Here is a 26,782-nt window from a genome sequence, read left to right on the forward strand (position 1 = left end):
ATTTGTTTTCCTAATGGCCAACCTTCCCTCCATCCCTCTTTTTGTTAGCTTGGAGATCACCCATCAGTCAAGAATATGCTGCCTGCTTGTCCTGGGATAAAGCACAATTACTTACCCTAACAGGTGTTATCCAGGGATAGCAGGCAGATATTCTTGTGTCCCACCCACCTCCCCGGGTTGGCTTCTTAGCTGGCTTATCCTAACTGGGGACCTCGCGCCTCTGTCGGGCGGGAAGGCACTTGCGCGAGCGCGGTGCGGCCTACTAGAACTTTCCAAGTTCTTAGAGTGCAATCACTCTAAAATTGTCCGTCAGTGCCGTCACCCATCAGTCAAGAATATCTGCCTGCTGTCCCTGGATAACACCTGTTACGGTAAGTAACTGTGCTTTATTGAACGCCCCCTCATTCAGTTACTTCATGTTCTGGGAGTAAGTACATAGCACAATGTCTTGCAAACTTTGTCGAGCTGCAGCACACTAAACGTAATGGCCACGGCTCGAGGCATCCGGAAGTGCACGGAAGTTGATGCGATGACATCACACACATGTGCAAAGGCCCTCCAGACAGGCTTTGATCCGCCAGTGGGGGGTGCTGGCATTGAAGATGCACTGGCACCAGCTGATTGCCTAGGGAATGTGCCTCTTGTCATGAGAGGTATGTCTTCTATGCAATCAGCCGGCGCCTCTCCCCAGCATCTCGCAGCACACCTGAAATTTCAGGAGGCACACAGTTTGCGATACAGTGAAATAGCAGGATCTGGAGAGTACCACTTTATTTCCCCAGGAGAAAGCAAGTATACTATATTAAAGGTATTTCTGTAGTGCATGAAGGGGATCTGGTCACATCTTGATTTTCTCTGATTAACCCCCTCCCCCTCCCTTTTTCAAAGCTGCTGCTGCTGTATCTTCACTGAAACCCATAGAGATTTAAAGGGCTTTTGCTGTGTGGTAGCCACTAGTATGGCTTTGTAAAGAGGAGTGGGGGTAAGTTCACTGCCTTGGAAGTTAGGTTAGCAAAAGTTGAAGGAGGTTTTTGTGCTGCTTAGAAAATAAAAGTTGTCAGGCAGCATGTTTGATATACGTTACTCATAAAAACAGAAAAGCAATTGGGAGTGTATACTCTTGAAGAAACTTCTTACAGAATCCATTAGTAATTTCTCTGTTGGTTTAGAAAAAAAGATGCTAGCGAGTTCTGACATTTTAGTTTGACAATGAACACCACTTTTAACTAGCATTTATTATAAATTATTTTTACATAACGTCATCTGCTTTATACTCGGTGGTGATTATTGTATCAGAAAATGTCAGCACAATAGCACTCACTGTTAGCACTGAAAATGTAAAGCCTTATTAAGAACTTAACAACTATAATAGAGTAGCTTTATGTAATATATATACTACTTTGGTTGTACAACTGAAAAGCGGCATATTAAGAATTTTTAAAAACCCAGAAACAAAATTAAGTTAGTTTGATATCTTTTAAAAAGCTGGGACTGTTCTAAGTGATTTTTTTTTTCTGTCAGACTTATGCATTAATCCCCAAATTTTATAAATGGTGGTTTGAATTGCATGTGCAGATTTGAGCATCCTCCCAATTTGTACACACAATTGAATAAAAGCCAATTAATTCTGATAATTGGCTTAAGCATTTAGCGTTAATTGTATTTACGTTAAAATGTGGACATTCACACATGGCATCAAAAAGGGGACACAGAAATGGGAAGGTCATGGGTGGATTGGGCTGTTCCTCAAAGTTACGTGCATAATTATAGAATAAAGGGCATCTGTGCCTAACTTTAGTCATGTGATTATGCACCATGATTTTGTTGGTCACACCTAAAGCTAGGCACTGCTCCTGGACATAAACACTATTCTACAAACACCTAACTTTAGGTGCCATTTATAGAATAGTTTTTAGGCATTTTTTTTCAGTGCAATATATAGAATTCAGTCCTAAATTAACATCTTGGTTAAAACCAGATAAGCAAACTTTGCTTTTGTTGCTTTTTATTAGGCATTTTAAAACAAGTGAAAAATTACATTAAAGAGTGCAACAAATGTCAAGAGAAGCTTGATCGCGCACGCTCTTTGACTGTTCCTGATGATATGTTGGAAGAGCTTGGACTAGAAACCAGATCACTTGATGATAGTAATGAAACTTGTGAGGAATCTAGCAACCCTGGATCTCTTCCCACACCATTTCCTAAACCACCTATCAAGATCCAGCCTGTAGCAAAACATGAAATCATATATGTAAGTTCAGTCTACATATGCTGTTTCAATTGACTTGTGTGTTTGATTTTGTCTTTTATAAGTTTGCCAAACCTAATAAAAGATTGTATGGTATAGATGAACAAAACTTGCATGTTTCCTGCTTAGTAAAGTACCAGCTGCTTTTGTGTGTATATATGTGTGTGTGTGTGTGTATTTGTGCTCTGTGAATCATAAAGTGAGGAGCGACGTAGTATGTTTTTGTTTTCACTTTGCACAGCGGAGCAGGTACAAACTTAACTACCTTTATGGGCAGACTGGATAAGCCATTTTATTTACTATGTTACAGTGGCCCTTATTTTAGAAGCTCTACTGACATTTAGACATTCAAATACCAATGTTCATATCGTGCTTTTATAAAGCTAAAACCACAATATGTCCATATATAAGGGAGTGTGTTTTGGGTAGGAATAAGGAGGGTACAAAATATGGACACCAACTCTGATTTCTAGTGCAATGTATCTAGTGGTCCTTAACCAAAGTGTTTTGCATCTGAACCTGCAAATTGCTTGCAGAAAACTGTCAATCATCTTTTCAACTCCACCTCCTTCCCAGTGAGCTGCTCCTGCTCCCCACCCCCACCCCCATTCGTTTTCTGCAAGCAAATTGCTCAGAAGTGTTCTGCTCTGCAGTTTTATTATTTTCAGGTATTTTTCCAAGTGTTCAATTGGAGGTGCGGTGCCCAGAAGTTTCCACTTGTTGGGACCTCTACCTGGGAGAAGATGCAGACTCACAGAAGTTTGCTGCTAGCAGAATCAGCTCTCGGAGACCCCTAGATAGCCAGCCTTCTTTTGTATTTTTGAAGCTCAGGGACCATCCCTTCATAGCTGCTCGCATCCCTGATTTATTCAGGAGCTTCAGCGCAGGCTGTTTGGCCCTTATCAGCTTAATAGTGGGCTGGCTGTGTGATTCTTCCACCCCTTCATGATGAGGTTTAGTCCAACCTCAGTCCAATTGGCAGCTTAAAGACCAAGTTCATCCAGTGAATCTGTGAAGCAGATTTTTTCTCCATTTGTTCCAGCTGAATTCCTGTGCTGAAGCAGGCAGGCATCACATGGCACAATGAGTAAGGGGTCATTCCATGTCAAGTGGTCCAGAACTCCCCACTCGACCATCTCCGAAATTGCTGAAATATTTTCAGGGATACGTTGGGACCTCTAATGAAGGTATTCAAAGGTTTGGGGCATGATCTCAACCAGGTCCAGAGTTAGGGGCCTCTTCACTTGGGCTTCCTTTTTTGTATCCGCGGAAGATGTCAAGCATGGACTCTCTTTGAAATTGGACCTTTTGACATGGAATTACCCTAAGGCTATTACCCTAAGGTTTCTACATCCAGAGCCTAGGGCTATTTTGTCCTACAGAGGAGTCTCCATGGGCCATTTTTGGTGTGATTTTGCTGGCGATGGCCATCTTGAATTTTAAACAATCTTTTTTTCTAATGCCTTCGTCTCCTTGATTTTACTTAAAACCAACAGGGATGACTGGATGGCCAGCCAAGGAGCGTCCCATGTCCCACTGAAGCAGAGTGCACATGGGGGTGGGGGTGGCAAGAGGCTTGGGGATCTCCAGAAGGTGCACTCCCAGGGGAAAAAAACATTTCCAGAGCCCTCTCCAAACACAGATGCGTGGGGGCTACAGAGCCTAGAAGAGCCAGCAGGAGGTCCCTGCCAGAGTCCTTGAGGCCCCCAGGACAAGGCTTCACCCCTAATTTTGTGAGCCTAGTATGGAATGCTTACTTGAACTGCTGAGGGTTCTCAGCATCTGCTTGCAGTGCACCAGAGGTGGTGGTGCAAGGGAGCTCTCCTCAGCATGCTACCCAGTCTGATGAAGACACAGGCTTGGACCAGGAGGAAGATGGAAAGATGCTGCAGTTGTCCCAGGATGATGTTTTGCTGGCAGCGTCTGGTTCTCTGCATGAGAGCGGCGATCAGAAAGAGGCAGTGGTCCTGGACCAGGGGGAACACCCCATGTTGTGCCTTTTTTTCAAAGCCTCTGTGCTCTTGACCATTATTTCCACCTCGCTGAGAAAACTGAAGCTGGAAGTTACTCCAGTTCCCTCATCTCAGTGCTCAGTTATGAGAGTTCTGTTGCTCTGACCGCATGCTTTCCCTCTCATCTGGGCATCACAAAGCTGGTAACGAACCACTTAGAGTCTCCAGAGGGGTCCCTGTGTGTGGCTGAGGCTATAGCCAAGCTTTACCCAATGGCTCTGGATTTCCAGGAGCTGTTTGTTCAGCTAAAGCTGGATTCGCTGGTAACACATCCCTGCCCAGTGAAGAAGGCTTGATGTTAAAGGATTCTGAGGACCGTAAAGTGGACTTGCTCCTTAAGAGGCAATTTGAAGCCTTGGCCCTAGGGATTGAGGCAGCAGCCGCAACTTCTTTTGTAGCATGTGCTTGCCACACCCAACTGACTCGAGCCTCAGACCCAGAGGCCGATGAGGATCCACAAATGCTCCTATCTGGCATGAATTATATATTGGACATTTTGTATAATATTTATTTATTCAATTTTCTATACCGTTTTCCCAGAAGAGCTCAGAACGATTTACATGAATTTGTTCAGGTACTCAAGCATTTTTCTCTGTCTGTCCCGTTGGGCTCACAATCTCTCTAATGTGCCTGGGGCAATGGGGGGATTCAGTGACATGCCCAGAGTCACAAGAAGCAGCATGGGCTTGAACTCACAACCCCAGGGTGCTGATCCTGTAGCTTTAACCACTGCACCATTAAGTTATGAGCAAGGTGTCAGCCTATGGGATATCTGCTTGACGGATGCTCTGGATCAGACAGTGGGCAGGAGATTTGTCCTCTAAAGCCACGCTGAGCAGGCTCCTTTTTCAAGGGCAAATGCTTCTTGGCAAGGATCTGGATGACATAATGGCAAGTGTTGCGGACCATCCTCCCAGGGCCTTATCAACAGCAGACCCCGGATGATTCGGAGTCTGGAACATAGCAGGTTTTGAGGCTTTCAAATAATCTGTCCTTATGCAACAGACCAAGCAATGCAGAGGTCCTTTTAAGAGATTACATTAGAGGTCCAGCAGAGGCATGAGACAGCAAACCTCGGGCTATCACTCCTCAGCCTCTAAGAAATCACGGTGAGGCATGAGACACGAGACACTGGTAACAATGAATTTCTAAGGAAATCATCTCGACCCTGAAGAAGAATCAAAACGTGGATAAATGTTGGAGGGGTGAAGCACTGCTTTAAAGATAAGTCACTTCAATAAGTAAACTAATTTATGGTCAAAGAGAAAGTAAATGTTGGCAGATGATAAGAAAATAAAATAAATGGATCAATGTAGATAAAGGCTGGAAGAACAGAAGTCATACACCCTGTCAGCCATCTGAAGATCCAATTAGAAAAAAGAATGAAACAAGCAATTTAAAATCTGTTTCAAGAAAAGTAGTTATATTGAATGCCTCATATTGATATTGCATCAAGGGCAAAGGAATAAGAAAATAAAGTATTGCTTTAAATGAAAAGTTACCTGAATCCCTACGGTGGGCTCCGTCTCTGGCAGTGCTCAAGGCCCAGTTAAAAGCCCACCTCTTTGAGAGTGCTTTCAACTCCTAACTCCTTTTATCTTGGGTTCTGCATCCCCAACCCTATGCCATGTTTGTCTGTTCAAGTTAGATTGTAAGCTCTTCTGAGCAAGAACTGTCTATAAATGTCAAAATGTACAGTGCTGCGTACGCCTTTCAGCACTATATAAGTGATAAGTAGTAGTAGTAGTAGGTGTTTGAGGATTGCGAGGTATACCTTATTGACATATGGTAAGAAGGGTTTCTGTTGTGGGCTTTGTGGAACTCAATTTCACAGTTTCAGTGGAGCCAAGTCTCTTCACTTCTCTGTGTAATGCAGTTGCTGGAGTGCTAGCATAATATATGGCCTTGGGTCTGTTCTTTAGCAGACAGAAAGACTGTCGGGCAGTAGGACTGGATGCGTTGTTTCAGCTTTGGTCTTCATGGGGGCTCCTGTGTGGGTTTCCATGGCCCCAACTAGGCAGTCATCCAGCGGATCGAGTGGCATGCCGGTCTTGTGGTGTTGGTGTCTCCAGATTGGCCATTCGAATTATGGTATAGAAATCTCATGTGACTACTAGTGGAGGATCCCCTGCCTGTTTGTGGAGATCTGTTAACTCAAGGTCCAGTGTGGATGGGAGGAACTGGCATGATTTTTGCTTCTGCCTTGGCTCTTGAAAGGACACAGCTGATTAAAAAAGGGTTGTTTCTACTCTTTCTTTTTTAAGAAGAGGTCAACTTTACTAATTTATGTGTGAGTTTGGCATATTTTTAAGAGCTGGTGTGCTGACCGTCGCCTTGCTCCCCTAAAAGGCTTCATTGCTGAATGGTTTGTATTTTATGCAGAGTGGTTTAGACAAGGGCTTGTCCCTGTCTTCTCTGAAGGTACAGTTAGCAATCTTGTCCTGGTTTTGGGTGTTTCTCCACGGTTGCCCACTAGTTTCCCCTATGAATGTTTGTTTCCTTTGTGGGGGTCTACCTTATTTGTTCCCTGGCCAAGCCCTCCATCTACCTTGGGACCTCAATGTGGTCTTATCAGTGTTGAATGTAGCCCCTTTCGAACCTTTACCCGGTGGTTCATTGAAGGATATCACCTTACAGATGGTCTATCTCATTGTTGCATCTCAGAATTGCAGGCACTTTTTTGTTGGGAAACTTTCTTGATGTACTTTAAGGAAAAGGTGACACTTTGGATGGTTCCTTCCTTTCTCCCCAAGATGGTGTCAACTTTCCATGTGAATCTGGCTTTTTCTCTTTCAGTCCTCGCTGATCGGTTGGGGTCAGAGGAGCAGAAGCATTTACATTGCTTGAATGTCCAGAGAATCCTCCGCCACTACTTGGCCTAGACCCAGAATTTCAGCATACAAACCACCTGTTTGTTTTAATAAGGAGTCTTTGTAAAGGCAAGCCAGCATCCAAGGCTACTATTGCTCGGTGGATTAAGGAGATGATGGCATCAGCTTATATGGTACGGGGCAAGGCAGTTCTGCCATTTTTAAGGGCTCATTCTACCAGAGCTCAGGTAGCTTCTTGGGCCGAGCACCATTTAGTTTTGCCTTGGAACATCTGTACTGCAGCAGTTTGGTCTTCACTTTATTCCTTTTTCTCATCATTACAGGCTGAATGTTTATGCCCCTGGTTTTGGAGGCAGGTTTGTACTTTGCAGAGTCATGCCCTTGATGGGCACTACTTTAGTACTGCTGGTCTAGAGGGACACTATGGAAGGAGAAATTAGGTTATACCTTCTAATTTTCTTTCCTTTAGACCCTCTAGACCAGCACAGAGGCCACCCTGTTCTTGAATCTCCTGTTTATTTTTCTCGTCTGTACCTCGGTTTGATCTGAACTATGAGGGGTTAGTTGGTAGGCCAGAGTTTAAAACAAACAGGTTGAATGATAATTTGGCCATGTGAGTTACAATGCTACTCTCCTACTTTGCTTCTGTACAGAGCACATCAAGTGATCTCTTATGTAGTCAGGGATTCCCTTTGAAGGATTGTCCAGACTATTCTGGAATTGGCCAGGTCAGGCAGCAGCATCTGCTTGGCTATTCATTGACTGGCTTCCTGCACATCCCATTTCTAGGTTAAGTTGAAGCTCAGTGGGTCTCAGTCTCCATCTTCTGGTAGGAGTGCATAATACCCATCAGTGCTGTTATAGAGGGTCTAAAGGGAAGCAAATTCATACATGCAAGCAAAATAATGCTTTGTGCTATTATATTTTTTAACCCAGGTTGATAGCAAAGGCATTGTGAAGCAATCTTCCACAAAGCATGCCCAGGCAGTCCTGAACCATCTGAATCTACAGAGGCTTTCAAGTCAGTTCTGCGATGTGACTCTGCTGATAGAGGGAGAAGAATTCAAAGCACATAAAGCGGTCCTTGCAGCCAATAGCGAGTACTTCAGGGAGCTATTCATTGAAAAGGGAGCTGTATCTAGTCATGAAGCTGTTGTGGATCTTTCAGGTAATTCAACCAAAGAAAGTTTGTACTTTGAGAATGACTAGAGACTTTGAGAATTCCATGTCAAAAGGGACAGAATGAACCAGATCTACACTATGAACCAAAAAAAACCCACCAATATGTTTTTTTGTCATATCTTCTACAGAACTCAGCCAATTCTTATGAAATTTAGTATGTCTTGTCCTGAATGAAGTTGATGAAAACTATTATAAATATTTTCCACCGCACCACAAACACTACCTTGTGAAAATGAATTGTGAACTGAATAAGAACACATCAAAAGGTTTTATGGCATATCTTGCAGAAAAATGTAATGTTAAAAAATAATGTTTTCAATTAAGCAGATATTCAGAGTGCCCTTCTCTTTGCACAAAGGCATGTCCTAAGCTTTGGCTGCCACTGATCTACGGACTTGTCAGTGGTGCTCTGCTTCATCTCAGCCCAAACAGAGATGAGGTGCTGTTTAAAGTCTTTGACATCAGGTATCGCTGTCTGGTAGATGCATTTCTGTATCAGCCCCCAGATTCAGTAGTCAACTGGGTTTAGGTCTGGTGAATATGCAGGCCAGAGGTCTGGAACAATGAAGTCTGGGGTCTCCAGATGTAGCAATTCTATGGTGTCCTTTACCCGATGTGCTGGGAAATTGTCCTTTTGGAAGATAAAGTAGTCTCCCGACATGCGATGAATCACTGGGAACAGCTTGTGTCACGAGGACATCCTGGTAGTATATACTGAAATAATCGATAAAGAACAGATCTGTGAATCCAAGTTTCAAGATTGTGACTGAGACCATGACTGACTGGCTGAAGGTTGGCCAGGTCCATAGTAGACATTTGACATTAATTTCACGCTTCAGTGTTGCTGAAGGCACGTACAGGCAATCATTCCGATGCTCCGGGTACTTGGTCAAAAGGTGCTTGCATCTTTTCAGGCATGTGACTTTGTGTAAAGTTAACTCTCGGGCATGAAGCTTTTTAAGACATTTTAATTTCAGATAGTCATGAATTATCCTAGCCACAATTGTCTGACTTATTCCTGCTTCTCTTGTTATTTGGTGAGTTGTTTGGTGTGTTTGTGGCGCATCCTCCTGGCTTAGTACAAGACCGCATAAAATGTCAATGTGCTCTTCTGTGCGAATCAAGCGCGGTCATCCACTTCCTGACTTATGATCCACAGTGCTCATTGCTTGGATCTTGCGTAGCCACACATCAAGGCTGTTTTTGTTCCAACCCTTCTGTCAGAATTCTTTCAACAATCGTTGACTGCTATAACCTTTATCAGAATTTGGTCTTCTGCAGTGAAAACCATTTTGATACAGAAACTGTTTACAAACTATCGTCTGCTTCTGCATGTATCCCATAGCAACAATTCATTTTCACAAGATAGTGTTGTGATGCAGTGGGAAATATTTACATCATTTATATCAACTTCATTCAGGACACAACACACTAATTTATTTATTTATTTATTTTTTATTAAACATATGTTTTATTGAAAGTGGAAAGAGTACAAAAATCTCAAACTGCACAGAACAATTGGCCGAGTTCTATGGAAGATACTACAAAAAAACATTTTGGTGTGGCTTTTCTTCGGTTCACAGTGTAGTGTAGCCTTATTGCATATGTGGAGATACTTTTGAAATTTCTTCTGAAGGTGACACCCTTAGTTGTATAGTGCCACCTAAAAATGCTAAACTACCTATATAGCATAACTGCTTGCAGTACAAGAAATTTATTATCTATTGTTGACGAATCGAGTTAGCAAGTACCGTATTTGCCGGCGTATAAGACGACCCCCCCCCCAACTTTTACAGTTAAAATATAGAGTTTGTTATATACTCGCCGTATAAGACTACCCCTTCTTCCGATTCGCGACCCCCCCCCCAAGCCGGCAAAAACAGCTTTGCACTGCAGGCCCAGCCGCCCAAGACGAGTCGGAGGCCCCTACCCGCCGCATCCTGCACGTGGGCAGACTCAGCACAAACGCTGCTGATGGCCCCAATCGACACGCTGACCTCCCCGCGCACGCTGACCATCTTCTCTCTGCCTGCACTTTCCCCGCGGCCCTCTTCGGCGACTCAGCAGGGGCAGCGATCAAGACAGGCTGCAAACGTCGGGACCTTCCCTCTCTGAGTCCCGCCTATTTTGTTTCAACTTCCTGTTTCCGCATAGGCGAGACTCATAGAGGGAATGACCGCCTGTCTTGATCGCCCGAGGCTGGGAGGAACAGAAGATTTCTGCAAACACCATCGGGGCAGAAAATTTAACGGGTCCATCTCGCCGGTCCTGTGCGGACCGGCACCGCGGACCGGCGGTTGAAGAACTGTGATGTAAACAGTACCCGGCGTATAAGACGACCCCCGACTTTGGGGAGGATTTTAAGGTACTGAAAAGTCGTCTTATACGCCGGCAAATACGGTATTTATTGAACTAAATGTAGTTGTTCCTGGAGAAACCACTACAGTGAAAGAGACAGCTATATTAGGCTTTAAAAGATAGGTTTTTCTATGCTTGCAAAATATAAGATATCTTATTGTTTTTCAAAAGTCACAAAGGCAACATTTTTACTATTATTACTGCTGTGCACAATTTCATGAGGCTTTTTGATCAGTGATTAATATGTTGCAAGGCTCCAGTCATGGATTTTCAATGACAATAAGCTTCCGAGGTCCTTTTCCTCCTGTATGCAAACAGCCGTTGATTATTGAAGGGTACTATTTTACTTAAGAATTTTTATGCCCAATCATTTTTACTAGAATTCATTGTTCCATCAATTTGTTAGTATTTTGTTCTGATAACTACATGTAGCACACTTTGAGCTCTCTATGGAAAAGCACAAAAAAAATTATGATGATTTCAAAAGGAAAGAAGGCTATATATATATCGCCATTTTCTATATCATCTAGTACAGAGATTCCATTTGAAACTCAAAATCGTGTCATAGAAACAGGATGTTCCCTATCCCCCTGTTAGTTTTTATTATTAGGAAAACTGTCCCCAAAATCTCATTAATCACCTTTTGTAAGCTATGGGACTCATAATCGAAAGAAAAATGTCCAAAAACTGGCCTAAGTGCCGATAATCAAACCAGGTTTTGGACATATTTCTAAACGACCTAGACCTTCATAGTGTCGCTGAACGACCATAGCTAAACGGGGTGTGTCAGGAGGAGTGTCGAGGGCGGGATTTGGGCGGGACATGGGCAGGCTTAGACTTAGTCGTACTGCATGTATAACCGAAAGTTATACAGCAGAGGATTGACGGAACTTGGACGTTGTGACTTAGACCATTTAAAACATGGTCTAAGTCGCAAAAACCCACCTAAAGTCACCAGATAAGCACTGCAAACACATAATACCGACCCCCACACAATACCCCAGTGATCACCGACCCCCCCCCCCCCCAACCTCATAAAAATCGCAATCACACCTTTGAAATTCAGCCTCCAGAACATCATCACCTGGCAGCCTGGCATAGGAAAGCCTAGTCGTCCTGCTCAGAGGCGGCTTAAGTCATCTTGGGGGTGGGATAGGGACCCATGGAGAGGAGGCCCCATGCCCGTAAGCCCTTGTAATCACTGCATTGTTACTGAAACATGTGCACTCCCCTATACACCCCCAAAACTCTTTTGTACTGGCATATAAGTGGCTCCTGCAGCCATAAGGGCTATTAGGGTGGTAGATAAGTGGGTCTAGGTGATTCTGGAGGTGGTTTGTGGGGCTCACCGTGACGTAAAAGGGAGCTGTAGTGAGATGATGACATGGCACCCTTTTTGTGAAGTTCACAGTAGTGCCCTATAAGGTACCCCACTATTTAGGTGCCATGTCTGGGTGTTCAGTCCATCACTTTGCAGACCCCTCCCATGTCCAACAGTGCTTATTCTAGGCGGTTTTGACTTGGACGAAAAGTTGGGTGAAAATGTGGTATAAAGATGGACGATTTAGAGGCTTGGACGATTAAATCAGCAGGACGTATAGTTAGACGATTTTCGAAACGAAAAAAAATTTGGACGTATTTTTTGAAAATGTGTCCTAAGCTGTTTTTTTACTTTGGACAACTTGTGACTTAGATATTCCTCTCGATTATGCCCCTCCACGTTCCCCCAGAGGTGACAAAGAAAACAGAAGTGTAACTTGGAATAATTAAATTGGTTTATTGTAAGAATTCAATAAAATTACAGAACAAAAATAATTTGGTACAAATGGTTAATATATAACTGGAGGCAAACATATATTTCAAAACCCGATCACATATCTAAACTTTCCTAAGCCCATTTGATCTTCTATCTTACTTAAATGTGTGTTCACATAATTTAAAAGTACACCATTTCCTCAATTCCAATCTCTAACTATAAACCTTTAAATTTAATTTAAAGGAAAATATATTACCCAAGTTTCTCACCCTGACTGTCTCTCAAAATTCACAGAAGCCTGCTCATAAGATGGAGGAGAAAAACAGCAGCCCCCCTTTCCCTTCACACAGGGCTTTTTTTTCATTTAAATCATATTTCAATAAAATACATATTGAACAAATACAAGAGTCTTGCACATTAAAATAAAAAGAAATTATCTTTTATAATAAAACCCTAAGCGCGCATGCACACTTAGGGTTTTGTGATCCCTGCAGCATGCTGTGTCCTTCCGTGGCCATATTCTATTTGGCAAATTGAATACGGCCATGGAAGGTCACAGTTTGTGGCGTGTGCACCATCTTGGAGCGGCTTGCGGCAGCCCCCCGAAAGCAAGAGGGCAGTGACCAGGTCGATGGCGTCCTGCAGCACGTCCCCTGCGGGGAGGCAGAGGGGCTCGCAGGTGTGCTGGATGAGGAGATCGGGTCGACCGTGAATTTCATTAAGTCCAGTCCACCCCCAGCGAGAGGTTGAGCACCACTTCAGCCTCGAGGCCCGAAAAGTGCAGGTCCAGGACGTTGCCGCCGCCCAGCAGTAAGGGGACGCAAAGGCAGACGAGGAGGAATAGCGGTAGCCGCTCTTCCAAGCTTCCAGTGCCTCATCCGGACAGGGGGAACAGGGAAGAGGTGCTGCTGGACAGGGGGCAGGTAAAAGGGAGAAGGGCTGCTGTTGAACAGGGGGAGCAGGCAAGGGATGGTGGTGGACAGTCGAGGAAAGAGAGAGACAGAAAGAAAGACAGACACAGGCTTAAAGACTAGTAAACAAATAAATCAACAGTTCCCTTCATTATATCAATACTCTTGTGTAGTCCTCATTATGGAGAGAGACAATTTCATAATCAGAAGGAATGATACTATGAGCAAAAAGTTTTATTAAGAAAAGTAGTGACATCCCCATTTATAATATGGACTTGCATACTAAGGCATGCTCTTGGAAATCTGTGGTTACCCCTTTCCCCTCTAAAACGAATTGTAACTGGGAGGGCTCATAAAATATATAGGAATTATGATCCAAATAGATATCGTAATTGAAATTTCACTCCAATGCTTTCATGCTATCTTTCATTTCCAAGAATCTTTTTCTTCTTGTCTGTGTAATTCTTGATACATCTGCAAACATTGAAATTTTACTATTCAGTAAATAAACTTCCTTCAGCCTAAATAAAAGGCGAAGAAGTGCTTCTTTATCTTGATGAAATACAAATGTTACAAGAAGCATTGAACACATTACATTAGTGACTTATATTCCGCCTTTACCTTGCAGTTCTAAGCGGATTACAGTATAAGACAGCTGGACATTTCCAGAAAGTTACAATTTAGGGGATGCTTACAGTTCTAAGCGAGATATAGTATAAGATAGCTGGGATTTTCTAGGAAGTTACAATTGGGGGATGCTTACATAATAGATGCAAGGAATTATAATTTAGGGGACGTTTACATAGTAGATGCAGGGGGATTACTGTATAGAGAAGGTTTAATAGAGGAGGCAGAGGAGAGAAGTTGGGGAAGGGAGGAGAATTGAGGAATACTAGTAGGGAGGAAGAGTTTAGGCTTGGTTACTTGTTAGGGTCGGTTGGGAGGTTGTATAATGATTTCCTCTTGAGAATTCACCAATATATTTGATATATCCAGTGGACCTGCTGTCATTGTCTGAGGAATAACCTCAGGATCAGAAGAGGAAGGCTTTTTTTGTGAAACTGGCAAAAAATAAATTTTATGTAGAGGAGGCAGTCCATTATTGGGATATTTGAAAACTTCTTTCAGAAACTTATAAAAAGTTTCTTTAGGTGTCATAGTCAGTGTCTTAGGGAAGTTTAACAATCTTAAATTCAATTTTTTAGTATAGTTCTCTAGATTTTCTATTTTTTTTTACATCAAAAGTTTGTCATGCAGAATAATTCCAGTAGTAGATTTTATTCCCTGCACCGACTGTTCTAAGGAATTAAATTTTTCTCCCTGGGACTTCAAATCCTCTTCAAATTTCTCTAACTTTAAAGATTGAGCCTTGACAAGAGGAAAGATTCCCAGAAATACTTTGTAAAGGGGTCCAAAGAGTCCAACGCAGTCTAACGCAGTCCAAAGAGTGTCCAAAGTAACCTCAGCGGGTCTAACAAGGGGCTGTAATATTGGTAATAACCTTCTCTCTGCTGGAGCTCTGTTGTCTAAAGATCTTCCAGTCACGAGTTCTGGTGAAGCCGGCGAGCCCGATAGCTCCAGGGGCGGCGGAGAATCCACTGCCGACATTGCTGCCGAAATTCCCCTCTCTCACGGCTGCAAGGGAGGTGCAGGTTTTGCGGGACTAAGCGAGATCTCACTTCCTAGTGCCGATGCTTCCTTTGTGTCTGGCTCAGCAGGATCACCCCGAGGCAAGGATGTGAAGAAACTCGTGAATAGTCCTTGCCTCGTTAAGTTAGGTTTCAGCTGTCGGGTTGAATTAGCCACCCTGCCTCATCTCTTAAACATAACAGATTCACTCGAGAGCTGTGATATGAAGAAAAACTTTTCTGGCAAAAAAAGAACTCTGAGCGTCCTTCCACCACGATGCCATGTTGTCTCTCCACACAGGGCTTTTTATATTTTAACCACATAGCTATTTGAATGGAAAGTCCCCAATTCTCATGTTCTTGTGTTCTAAGACCAGTTGATGTTATAGTCTTCTTTTGGAAGGGGAGGGGGGGCCTTTATACTTAGCCCTTTTCCATTAGCCTAGGCCAGTTCTTCCCCTGCACTCTCCTAGTCCTCGGTACCTCATTGGTCAAGCTCAGCACAAACCTCAGCCCCTTCCCAGAAGTTATCAACATAACTGGGTCACTCTGAGCCTCATAACCTTTAGATACTGGTTATATACAGGGACCAATATCACAATTCCCTGCAGCATATGTCCATGTCAACCGGGCCTGGTCCTCTTCCTGAACTTGTTCTGAAAGGGGGCTCCAAGTCAAATAGTGTGACTTGAAAAACAAACAAACAAAATCAAATGGGCTTCCATGTAGGCCTGTCAGCCATCTCAGAGAAAGACACTTCCCCTGTTATCCATTTTAAAATTAACATCTATCTATCCCCTGTTATCCCAAAATTCATAAAGATAAGATATATATATATATATAAGAAATTTAGTCCTAACACCCCTACTACTAATCATTTCTATAGCACTGCTAGACATATGCAGTGCTTTAAATTAAAACATTCAAGAGATAATTCCTGCTAAGTAGAGCTTACAATCTAGTCAAACAGGATAAGTAGGGGGTTAGGGAAATTCTCAGGCATGGGTAATATACAAGCGAGTGGGGGTGAGGAGTTAAAAGCAGCTTCAAAAAGATGGACTTTTAGTCTGGATTTGAATACTGCCAGGGACAGAGCTTGATGTACTGACTCAGGCTGACATGGTAAAACGGGGAGACAAGACATTTTTTTAGATACATTAGTGATAGGAAGAAGTGCAAAAGTGGCATTGTGAGACTCAAAGGTGAAGGGGCGGAATATGTAGAAGCTGATACAGAAAAGACTGACTTGCTGACTTGCTTAACAGTTATAGGAGTAGAGATAGGTTATAGAGCTAGTCAGGGACCACTGCTCAGGCAATGGGCCTGATGGGCCGCCGCGGGAGCGTACCACTGGGCGAGATGGACCTCTGGTCTGCCTCAGCCGAGGCAACTTCTTATGTTCTTAAATATTTTTGTTCTGTGTTCACGGCTGTAGCGCCAGGAGCTGGACCACAAAAGACAAACCTGAATAGGGATGGAGGAGTAATAGATCCTGATCGATTTTCAGAGGGTTGTGTTTGTGAGGAGCTAGCTAAAATAAAGGTAGACAAAGTGATGGGTCCGGATGGTGTACATCCTAGGGTGCTGAAGGAACTTAGGGAAGTTCTGGTAGCTCCGTTGACTGACCTTTTCAACAAGTCTCTGGAGTCAGGAGGACTGGAGAAGGGCAGATGTGGTCCCTCTCCACAAAAGTGGAAGTAAAGAAGTAGGGAATTACAGGCTGGTAAGTCTGACTTCTGTTGTAAGCAGATTAATGGAAACACTTTTAAAACAGAGAATGGTCAATTTTCTGGAATCCTTGGATTACAGGATGGAAGGCGACATGGATTCACTAGAGGTAGAGTCTTGTCAGACAAATCTGATCAATTTCTTTGACTGGGTGGCCAGAGAATTAGATAGAGGGAGTGTACTAGATGTGATGTATTTAGATTTTAGCAAAGCCTTTGACACAGACATCTAATAAGTAAACTGAGTGCCCTCGGGATGGGTCCCAAAGTGCCGGCCTGAGTCAAGACTGGTTGAGTGGAAGGTGACAGAGGGTAATGATCAATGGAGAACGCTCTGAGGAAAGGGATGTTACTAGCAGTGTGCCTCGAGGTTCTGTTCTTGGGCCTGTTCTTTTTAACATTTTTATAAACAATATTGCTGAAGGGTTGTTTAAAATTTGCCTCTTTGTGGATGATACCAAAATCTGCAATAGAGTAGACATGCCGGATGTTGTGAATAACATGAAGAAAGACCTACGATGCTTGAAGAATGGTTGAAATTTGGCAGCTGAAATGCAAGGTCATGCATTTGGGCTACAAAAACCCGAGGGAACAGTACAGTTTATGGGGTGAAGAACTTATGTGCACGACAGAAGAGCGGGACTTGGGTGTGATTGTATGTGATGATATTAAGGTTGGCAAACAGGTTGAAAAGGTGACAGCGAAAGCTAGAAGGATGCTAGGTTGCATAGGGAGAGGTATGGCAAGTAGGAAAAAGGAGGTATTATTGCCCCTGTATAAGACTTTGCTGAAACTAGAGAATGACACTGGGAAAAAATTTGTCCTTGTCTCCCCCCATCCCCATGAGCTCTATCCATGTCCCTGTCTCATCCCCACAAGCTTGGTCCCCTTCTCCGCCCCCACAAACCATCTTCTCCCATCCACACAAGCTCTAATAGTTTTATACTGAACTTATTTTATTAAAGTATAAAAATAAACAACATTCCATACAATTGTCATTTTTTTAAATCAAAGTTCTGGCTGCCGAACTAGAGAAAGAGATCTTCAGCTGGCAGGGCTTTGCTTATAAATGTTTATCAACACAACTAATCTACTACTTTATCCTAAAGCAAAAAAAAAAGAAAATAAATAGAATTTCTTTTTATCCCAGGACAAGCAGGCAGCATATTCTTAACACATGGGTGACGTCACCGACGGAGCCCTCGGTACGGACCTTTTTAACTAGAAGTTTCTAGTTGGCCGCACCGCGCGTGCGCGAGTGCCTTCCCGCCCGACGGAGGAGTGCGTGGTCCCCAGTTTCTTCGTTTCCGCGGAGCGAAGAAGACGCGTGTGTTTTTTCAACGGCCGTTGAAACCACTTTTTGCCTTCCCGCTCGCGCTTTTTTCCATTTTTTATCTTCCTTTGCCTTCGGGTTTCTTTTTTCTTTGCTTTGTAAAAAAAAAAAAAAAAAACTTTGCTTTTTTTCCCCTTTTTTCGTTTTTGCCCCGGCGGGGCCTGTTGCCATTATACAGGCCTCGGGGTTCGATTTTGCGGAGGCCGTTTTCCCCTTCATGCCCCCGCAGGTCGGCTTTAAAAAGTGCCAGCGGTGTGCACGCCCGATCTCCCTCACTGACCCACACAATTGGTGTTTGCAGTGTTTGGGTCCGGAGCATCGGGCGGACTCCTGCACCCGCTGTGCCACTCTTCAAAAGAGAACCCTTAAAAACCGAAGAATTCAACAAACTCTCCTCTTCGGCACCGGGTCGGCGATGGACTCCTCGACATCGACAGCGGTACCACAGAAATCGGCACCGTCTACCTCGACACCGCCCGACCCCACATCGGCGTCTCTGGCGCCAGGTAAGCCGGCTAAGAAGCCTTCCTCTTCCCTCGAGCGCCCTCCAACTACGGTGGCGACGCCGACCTTGCCGGCATCGCACCGGTCCCGCAAGCGCTCCGCCCCGATCTCGGTGAGTGCCTCGTCATCGGCCTCCTCATCGCCGGGGCGTGGAGCGGCATCTAAGGAACCGAAGAAAAAGAAAGCGGTTCCGATGCCACCCCTAGATGACCGTATCTCGGCCATCTTAAAGGTTCAACTCCAGGAACAGTTACAGCAGCAACTCAAGCACCTGTTGCCCACTATCCTGGCACCGCTCCTTCCGGTACCAGACCGGCCCGAGCCCCGTACCGAACCCCCGGTATCCACCCCTTCGGTACCCATCAACACTTCCATGCCGATTCTTTCGGCTGAGCAGCTTCATGCCCATCCAGTGGTTCACTCCCATACCACATCGGATCCTCCTCGGCACCAAGCAGTGCGTCATTCTTCCCGGGACTGGGATCGACGCCGGTCTTCCTCTCCTGGTACCGTTTCGGTGCGTTCTGGGAAATCTTTATCCAAGACCCGCCATACCGCACCTTCCACCCCGGTGTCTCGACATGCACCAGAGGTCCGGGACCCTGACTTATGGGAGGAAACCCCTCTCGGTACCGAGGAGGATCCCTCCTCATCTGATGAGGACCCGTCGGCACCCGATGCCACCTCCAAACCGGAGCAGTCCTCATTTTCTAAATTTCTGAGGGAGATGTCTGCAGCCCTGTCCCTTCCTTTAGAATCTGACTCAAAGAAGTCTCAAGCCTTCCTGGAGGCTTTAGATTTCGAACAACCTCCTAAAGAGTTCCTCAAGCTCCCCGTGCATGACATCCTACGGGAGACCTTTTACAAAAACTTGGAGAATCCCCTTACGGTACCGGGGGCTCCACGTAAACTGGACAACCTCTATCGAGTCATCCCTATTCCAGGGTTCGACAAGTCTCAATTGCCCCATGAGTCCCTTCTTGTTGAATCCACCTTGAAAAAGACTCAGGGCTCCAGTGTCTATGCCTCTACCCCTCCTGGCAGAGAGGGTAAGACCATGGACAAGTTTGGCAAGAGGCTCTACCAGAATGCCATGCTGGCCAACAGGGCGAACAACTATTCCTTCCATTTTTCGTTCTATATGAAACATTTGGTCCAACAGCTGTCTGCCCTTCAAAAGTACCTCCCGGAGCGCAAGGTCCCACTGTTCCAGCAGCACATCTCTGGCCTTCTTCAGTTGCGCAAGTTTATGGTCCGCTCGATATACGACTCATTCGAGCTCACCTCCCGTGCCTCTGCCATGGCCGTTGCCATGCGCCGCTTGGCCTGGTTGAGAGTCTCCGACCTGGACATCAACCACCAGGATCGTCTAGCCAATGCCCCCTGTCTCGGGGATGAACTTTTTGGAGAGTCACTGGATTCCACCACCCAGAAACTCTCCGCCCATGAAACAAGGTGGGACACCCTGATCAAACCAAAAAAGAAGGCTCCGCCTGCCCGACCTTATCGACCTCAGTCATCTTATCAGCGCAGGTTCTCAGCCAGGCCACTCAATCCGCCTCCTCAACAACCTCGGCGGCCCCGTCAACAGCAGCACCATGCCCAGGCTCGTTCTCAGGCCACTCAACCCTCCAAGCCCCTTCAGCCTGCTAAGCAATCCCAGCCCTTTTGACTCTTCTCTCCAGGGCATAGCCAGTCATCCACCCTCGCTACCTCTTCCACAACCAATCGGAGGTCGTCTCACCATATTCTCCAGCCGTTGGGAGGTCATCACATCGGACCAGTGGGTCCTCAACATCATCCGCCACGGCTACTCTCTCAACTTCCAGACTCTTCCACCGGACAACCTTCCCGTAGAGTCTGCTTCACACTCATCTCAAACCCCCCTCCTCCTGAGGGAGGTTCAATCCCTCCTCCTTCTCAATGCCATCGAAGAAGTACCTCCAGATCAAAGGGGTCAGGGATTCTACTCCCGCTACTTCCTGGTTCCCAAAAAGACAGGAGACCTCCGTCCCATTCTCAATCTCAGGGACCTCAACAAGTGTCTGGTCAAGGAGAAGTTCAGAATGCTCTCCCTTGCCACGCTCTACCCTCTTCTTTCTCAACACGACTGGCTATGTTCCCTGGACCTCAAAGAGGCCTACACTCACATCTCCATCAATCAGAATTCTCGCCGCTACCTGCGGTTCCAGGTGCTGCACCACCACTATCAGTACAAGGTGCTACCGTTCGGCCTCGCTTCCTCACCCAGGGTCTTCACCAAGTGCCTTATAGTGGTAGCGGCCTTTCTCAGGTCTCACAACCTCCAGGTGTTCCCCTATTTGGACGATTGGTTGGTGAAAGCACCTACGTCTCAACTTGTGCTACAGGCTACTCATCACACCATCTCTCTCCTCCACCTCCTGGGGTTCGAGATCAACTACCCCAAGTCGCATCTGCTTCCCACCCAGCGACTTCAGTTCATTGGAGCAGTTCTGGACACCACACTAATGAGGGCTTTTCTCCCCTCCGATCGTCAGCGGACCCTGCTCCACCTCTGTCGTCAGGTGCTCATGCATCCCTCCATTCCTGCCCGTCAGATGATGGTCCTCCTGGGTCACATGGCCTCGACGGTGCATGTCCTTCCTCTGGCACGTCTCCACCTTTGCACGCCTCAGTGGACTCTCGCCAACCAATGGTCACAGACTACGGATCTTCTTTCTCATCCCATCTCTGTGACATCATCTCTTCAGCAATCTCTCCAATGGTGGTTGAACTCCTCAAATCTTTCCAGGGGTCTACTTTTTCATCTACCCCCTCACTCTATGATCATCACCACGGATGCGTCCCCCTATGCGTGGGGAGCTCACCTAGGAGATCTACGCACCCAGGGACTTTGGACCCCACAGGAGCGTCGTCATCACATCAATTTCCTGGAACTCAGAGCCATGTTCTACGCCCTCAAGGCTTTCCAACATCTCCTCTGTCCTCAAGTCCTCCTCCTGTGCACAGACAATCAAGTCGCCATGTACTACATAAACAAACAAGGCGGCACCGGATCTCGCCCCCTTTGTTTGGAGGCTCTGCGCATCTGGACCTGGGCCACGGACCGCAATCTCTTTCTCAGGGCGGTATATATCCAGGGCGAACAGAACTCCCTGGCCGACAATCTCAGCCGCATCCTTCAACCTCACGAGTGGACGTTGGACCCTCCGACTCTGCTCTCCATCTTTGCTCGATGGGGCACGCCGCAGGTGGACCTCTTTGCAGCACCTCACAATCATCAACTGCCCCTCTTCTGTTCCAGACTCTTCTCTCCTCACCGTCTGGCCCCGGATGCATTCCTGCTCGATTGGAGGGACCGGTTCCTGTATGCCTTCCCTCCACTTCCTCTGATCAAGTTTCAAGTTTATTTGGTTTTACTATACCGACCATCAAATAAATATCTGGCCGGTGTACATTACAAAAAGAATATAAATTAAATAGGGAAGGGGAGTTAAAATATTCTACATTTAGAGGTACAAATAGTGTATATTAAGACATAGACTAGACAAACTTGATTGTGAGGGAAGAGGTTTATGGAAGGGTAAAGTTACAATGTAGAGAGAAAAGGGAGAAAGAGGGGATGGGAAAACAACATTTGGGAAGGGAAAAGTCATTAGAATAAAATTTGTGATGCTAAACGAGTGAAGATGACTGAGAGTTAGATACTAAACAGAAATAAAAGCATCACGGAATAGGAAAGTCTTTAAGCCTGTTTTAAATTTATCTAATTGTTGTTCATCACGAAGAAGTTGTGGTAATGAATTCCATAGCATTGGGGCAGTAACAGAGAAATTTATTTTCCGTGTGTAATAAAAACTTTTGATGGAGGGGATCAGAAGAAGATTTTGATTTGTGGATCTTAAGGTACGAGATGAACATTGAGGGATGAGAAGTTTATGTAGAAATGAAGGCAGATGGGAGGATTTTATTTTAAAGGTCAGGAGAATAATTTTGTAAGTAATTCGATGGGCCACAGGAAGCCAGTGGGCATCTTTCAGAATTGGGGTAACGTGATCATATTTTCCTAATTTATAAATGAGTTTTATTGCTGTATTTTGAATCAATTGAAGACGTCGGATTTCTTTTTGTGGAAGACCGTTGAAGAGGGAATTACAGTAGTCAAGATGAGAAATGATTAAAGAATGGACTAGAATTGTAATAGATTCGGTCGGTAGGATTGAAGTCAAAGAGCGGATGATACGAAGTTTGTAGAAGCAAGTTTTTACTATAGAACTGATGTGATCGTGAAATGACAGATCTTTATCGATGATAACCCCAAGAAGTTTTATTTTTGTTTCCATTTGGATTGGAACTGATTTAATGGCTATTTTTTCAGGTAAGGTTTCAAAATTTTTAGTTGAGAATAAAAGTCCACGAGATTTGTTAACATTAAGAGAAAGTTTGTTAGTGTAGAGCCAGTCGTTTATGGAATCCAGTTTATTGTTGATATTTTTAATGTCAGAAGTATTAGAAGTGTCAATTGGATGAAGGAGTTGAATGTCATCTGCATAGGCGAAAATAGTAAATCCAATAGATTGAGCTATAGTTAGAAGTGGAGATAGAAAGATATTAAATAGTAAAGGTGATAGGATAGAACCTTGTGGAACCCCATAGGTTTGAACTAAAGAAGTTGAAGTTTCGTTCATTGCCTGAACTTTGAAGCTGCGGTCTGTAAAGTAAGATTTGCGGACCTTGTCCAAACTCCGCAAGGACAACGCCACCATGATTCTCATCGCCCCTCGGTGGCCTCGCCAACACTGGTTCTCCCTCCTGCTCCAACTCAGCTCCAGGGAGCCCATTCCTCTTCCTGTGTTTCCTACTCTACTTACGCAGCGGCATCAGTCTCTGCTGCATCCCAATCTGTCCTCACTCCACCTGACAGCTTGGTTTCTCTCGGGCTGACCTCTCCAGAGAATCTATCTCAGCCGGTCCGCCTCGTCTTGGACGCCTCCAGGAAACCGGCCACCCTCCAATGTTACCATCAGAAATGGACCAGATTCTCCTCGTGGTGTCTCCGGCATCATCAGGAACCCACCTCCTTAGCGGTGGAAACTGTATTGGAATATTTGCTCTCGCTGTCCAATGCTGGCCTCAAAACTACCTCCATCAGAGTCCACCTCAGTGCCATCACTGCGTTTCATGAGCCTATCCTCGGAAAACCCCTCACGGCTCATCCTCTGGTTTCCAGATTTATGAGAGGGCTCTTCAATATCAAGCCACCTCTCAAGCCTCCTCCTGTCGTCTGGGACCTGAATGTGGTTCTCTCAGCACTCATGAAACCTCCGTTTGAGCCTCTTGCCACAACTTCGCTCAGGCTTCTTACCTGGAAGGTGCTTTTCCTAATTGCCATCACCTCTGCCAGGAGAGTTAGCGAACTGCATGCACTGGTTGCTGACCCACCGTTCACTGTTTTTCACCATGACAAGGTTGTTCTGCGTACCCACCCTAAATTCCTTCCCAAGGTGGTCTCGGCTTTTCACCTCAACCAGTCCATTGTGCTGCCCGTCTTCTTCCCTAAGCCTCACTCGCACCCTGGGGAACAGGCGCTGCACACGCTGGACTGTAAGCGTGCCCTTGCTTACTACCTTGATCGTACCAGAGCTCACCGTGCATCCCCTCAGCTGTTTTTGTCTTTCGATCCCAACCGTTTGGGTCGCCCTGTCTCCAAACGGACACTTTCGAATTGGCTTGCTGCCTGTATTGCATTCTGCTATGCTCGGGCCGGTCTCTCACTGGAAGGTGCTGTCACGGCCCACAGAGTCCGAGCTATGGCTGCTTCTGTAGCTTTCCTCCGTTCCACGCCCATCGAGGAAATCTGCAAGGCTGCCACTTGGTCCTCAGTTCACACGTTCACTACTCACTACTGTCTGGATGCCTTTTCCAGACGGGATGGTCACTTCGGCCAATCGGTGTTACAGAATTTATTTTCATGATGGCCAACCATCCCCCCTCCCTCTTTGTTAGCTTGGAGGTCACCCATGTGTTAAGAATATGCTGCCTGCTTGTCCTGGGATAAAGCACAGTTACTTACCGTAACAGGTGTTATCCAGGGACAGCAGGCAGATATTCTTACGTCCCACCCACCTCCCCGGGTTGGCTTCTTAGTTGGCTTATCCTAACTGGGGACCACGCACTCCTCCGTCGGGCGGGAAGGCACTCGCGCACGCGCGGTGCGGCCAACTAGAAACTTCTAGTTAAAAAGGTCCGTACCGAGGGCTCCGTCGGTGACGTCACCCATGTGTTAAGAATATCTGCCTGCTGTCCCTGGATAACACCTGTTACGGTAAGTAACTGTGCTTTTTCTACCTTTGTTGTCTGGTTTCTGCTTTCCTCATCTTCTCCTCATTCAATTCCCTACATCCACTGTCTACCTTCTCTCTGCCTCTTCCATATGCTGTTACGGTGCCTATCCCTTCCATCTCTTCCTCCACATCACCCCACCCAGTTGGTCTGGTACCCATCTTCTTCCCTCCGCTCCCCCCATAGTCTGGCATGTCTGTCTTCTTCCCTTCCATCTTTCCTTCCCTCCCCCAGTTGATATTTAGCATCTCTCTCCTCCTTTCCTCCCCTCAGATCTGGTATCTTGTCTCCCCAATCCAGCATTCAGGATGTGCTTTTTTTTTTTTTATCCCCTCCTTCCATTCAGTTCCCTTCAGTGTTTGTTCCACTCTCTCCTACCCACTTTCCTTCAGCATATTCTACCCACTCTCTCTTCCCCATTTCCCTTCAGCGTCTTCTCCCCACTCTCTCTTCCCCATTTCCCTTCAGCGTCTTTTCCCCACTCTCCACTTCTTTTCCCCATTTCCCTTCAGCGTCTTTTCCCCACTCTCCACTTTTTTCCCCATTTCCCTTTAGCGTCCTCTTGCCACTTTCTCTTTCCCATTCCCGTCCTTCCCATTTTCCTTCAACATCTATTCCTCTCCCCCCCTTTAGCACCCTTTGCGCGGTCCAGCAGCTCTCTCCCTCCTGCTCGCCGCAGTCTGAGCATCGCCCACCTTCCCCTCCCTTACCTCCGTTGGCTTATTTTAATTTTCTCTTAACAAATAGCCAGAGCCTTGAAGTCGCGTGCGGCTGTCGGAAAGTCCTCCTCTGATGCAACCGGAAATAGGAAGTTGCGTCAGAGGAGGACTTTCCGACAGCAGCACATGACTTCAAGGTTTCGGTTGCTTAAAAGAAAACTAAAATAAACCAGGTAAGGGGAGGGTGGGACATGAAAGGACCGTGATTGGAAGGAAGGGGGCTGCTGACCGCGTGATCTGAGATTTTGCATGCAGTTAACTTTAGGGACAAGGCCATTCACCGCTCCACGGGGTGGTGAATGGCCTTGTCCCCATACCTGTGGCGACCATTATTTTAATGTCCCCGTTTCGGCGGGATACCCTCGGCTAGCCGCGGGTAACAGTCACCTTGTCATTCTCTAGGTGAGACCTCATTTAAAATATTGTGTACAATTCTGGAGGCTGCACCTTCAAAAAGAAATAAAAAGGATGGAGTCAGTCCAGAGGAAGGGTAGTAAAATGGTGTGTGGTCTTCATCACAAGGCGTATGGAGACAGACTTAAAGATCTCAATCTATGTACTTTGGAGAAAAGGCAGGAGAGGGGATATGATAGAGACATTTAAATACCTATGTAATTCAAATGCACATGAGTCCAGTCTCTTTCATTTGAAAGGAAACTCTGCAATGAGAGGGCATAGGATGAAGTTAAGAGATGAAAGGCTCAGGAGTAATCTAAGGAAATACTTTTTTACAGAAAGAGTGGTAGATGCATGGAACAGTCTCCCAGAAGAGGTGGTGGAGACAGAAACAGAGTCTGAATTCAAAAGGGCCTGGGATAGGCACGTGGAATCTCTCTGAGAGAGAAAGAGATAATGGTTACTGTGGATGGGCAGACTAAATGGGCCATTTGGCCTTTATCTACCACCATGTTTCTATGGAATGGCAGGTGGGGTCCAGTGAAGGTTTTTTGAGGAGTGGTATATTACGGCACGTTTGAAGACAGACCTCCTCTTTGACCTGTGCCTAGTAGTGGCACTCAGTTTGGTGTCTGTGAGTCTGAGCATTCATATGTCCTGCTCCCTTCTCACATGTGGGCTTCCTTTTAAACTGGAAACCTATGCTGAGTGCTGGGATCTTTGAGTATACAGTGATGCGCAGGTTTCTGTGCTGATTACTGCTATTGTTGCAGCTAATATTTTTATCCTTTTAGGTAAGTATAGGGAGAGAAGAAAAAGAGGGATTCTGTTATTTGTTTTTATTATCAACTGA

The 26,782-nt window shown here is 45.4% G+C and overlaps 1 protein-coding gene across 5 annotated transcripts in view; it reads left to right on the forward strand.

Annotated features, from left to right (window-relative positions):
• ZBTB11 (zinc finger and BTB domain containing 11) overlaps positions 1-26,782 on the forward strand; it is a 126,504-nt gene that overhangs the window by 9,438 nt on the left and 90,284 nt on the right. For all 5 annotated transcript variants that reach the window (XR_004539163.1, XM_033941326.1, XM_033941327.1 and 2 more), the window contains exons 2-3: positions 2,013-2,251; positions 8,028-8,259. Coding sequence is in view for 4 of the 5 variants with exons in the window: in XM_033941326.1 (XP_033797217.1) it covers positions 2,013-2,251; positions 8,028-8,259 (471 nt within the window). In the remaining variant the exon portion in view is untranslated. The remainder of the gene's footprint in view (positions 1-2,012; positions 2,252-8,027; positions 8,260-26,782) is intronic.

Source organism: Geotrypetes seraphini, chromosome 4, assembly GCF_902459505.1.
Source record: "Geotrypetes seraphini chromosome 4, aGeoSer1.1, whole genome shotgun sequence".
In the NCBI taxonomy this organism is placed as follows: Eukaryota; Metazoa; Chordata; class Amphibia; order Gymnophiona; family Dermophiidae; genus Geotrypetes; species Geotrypetes seraphini.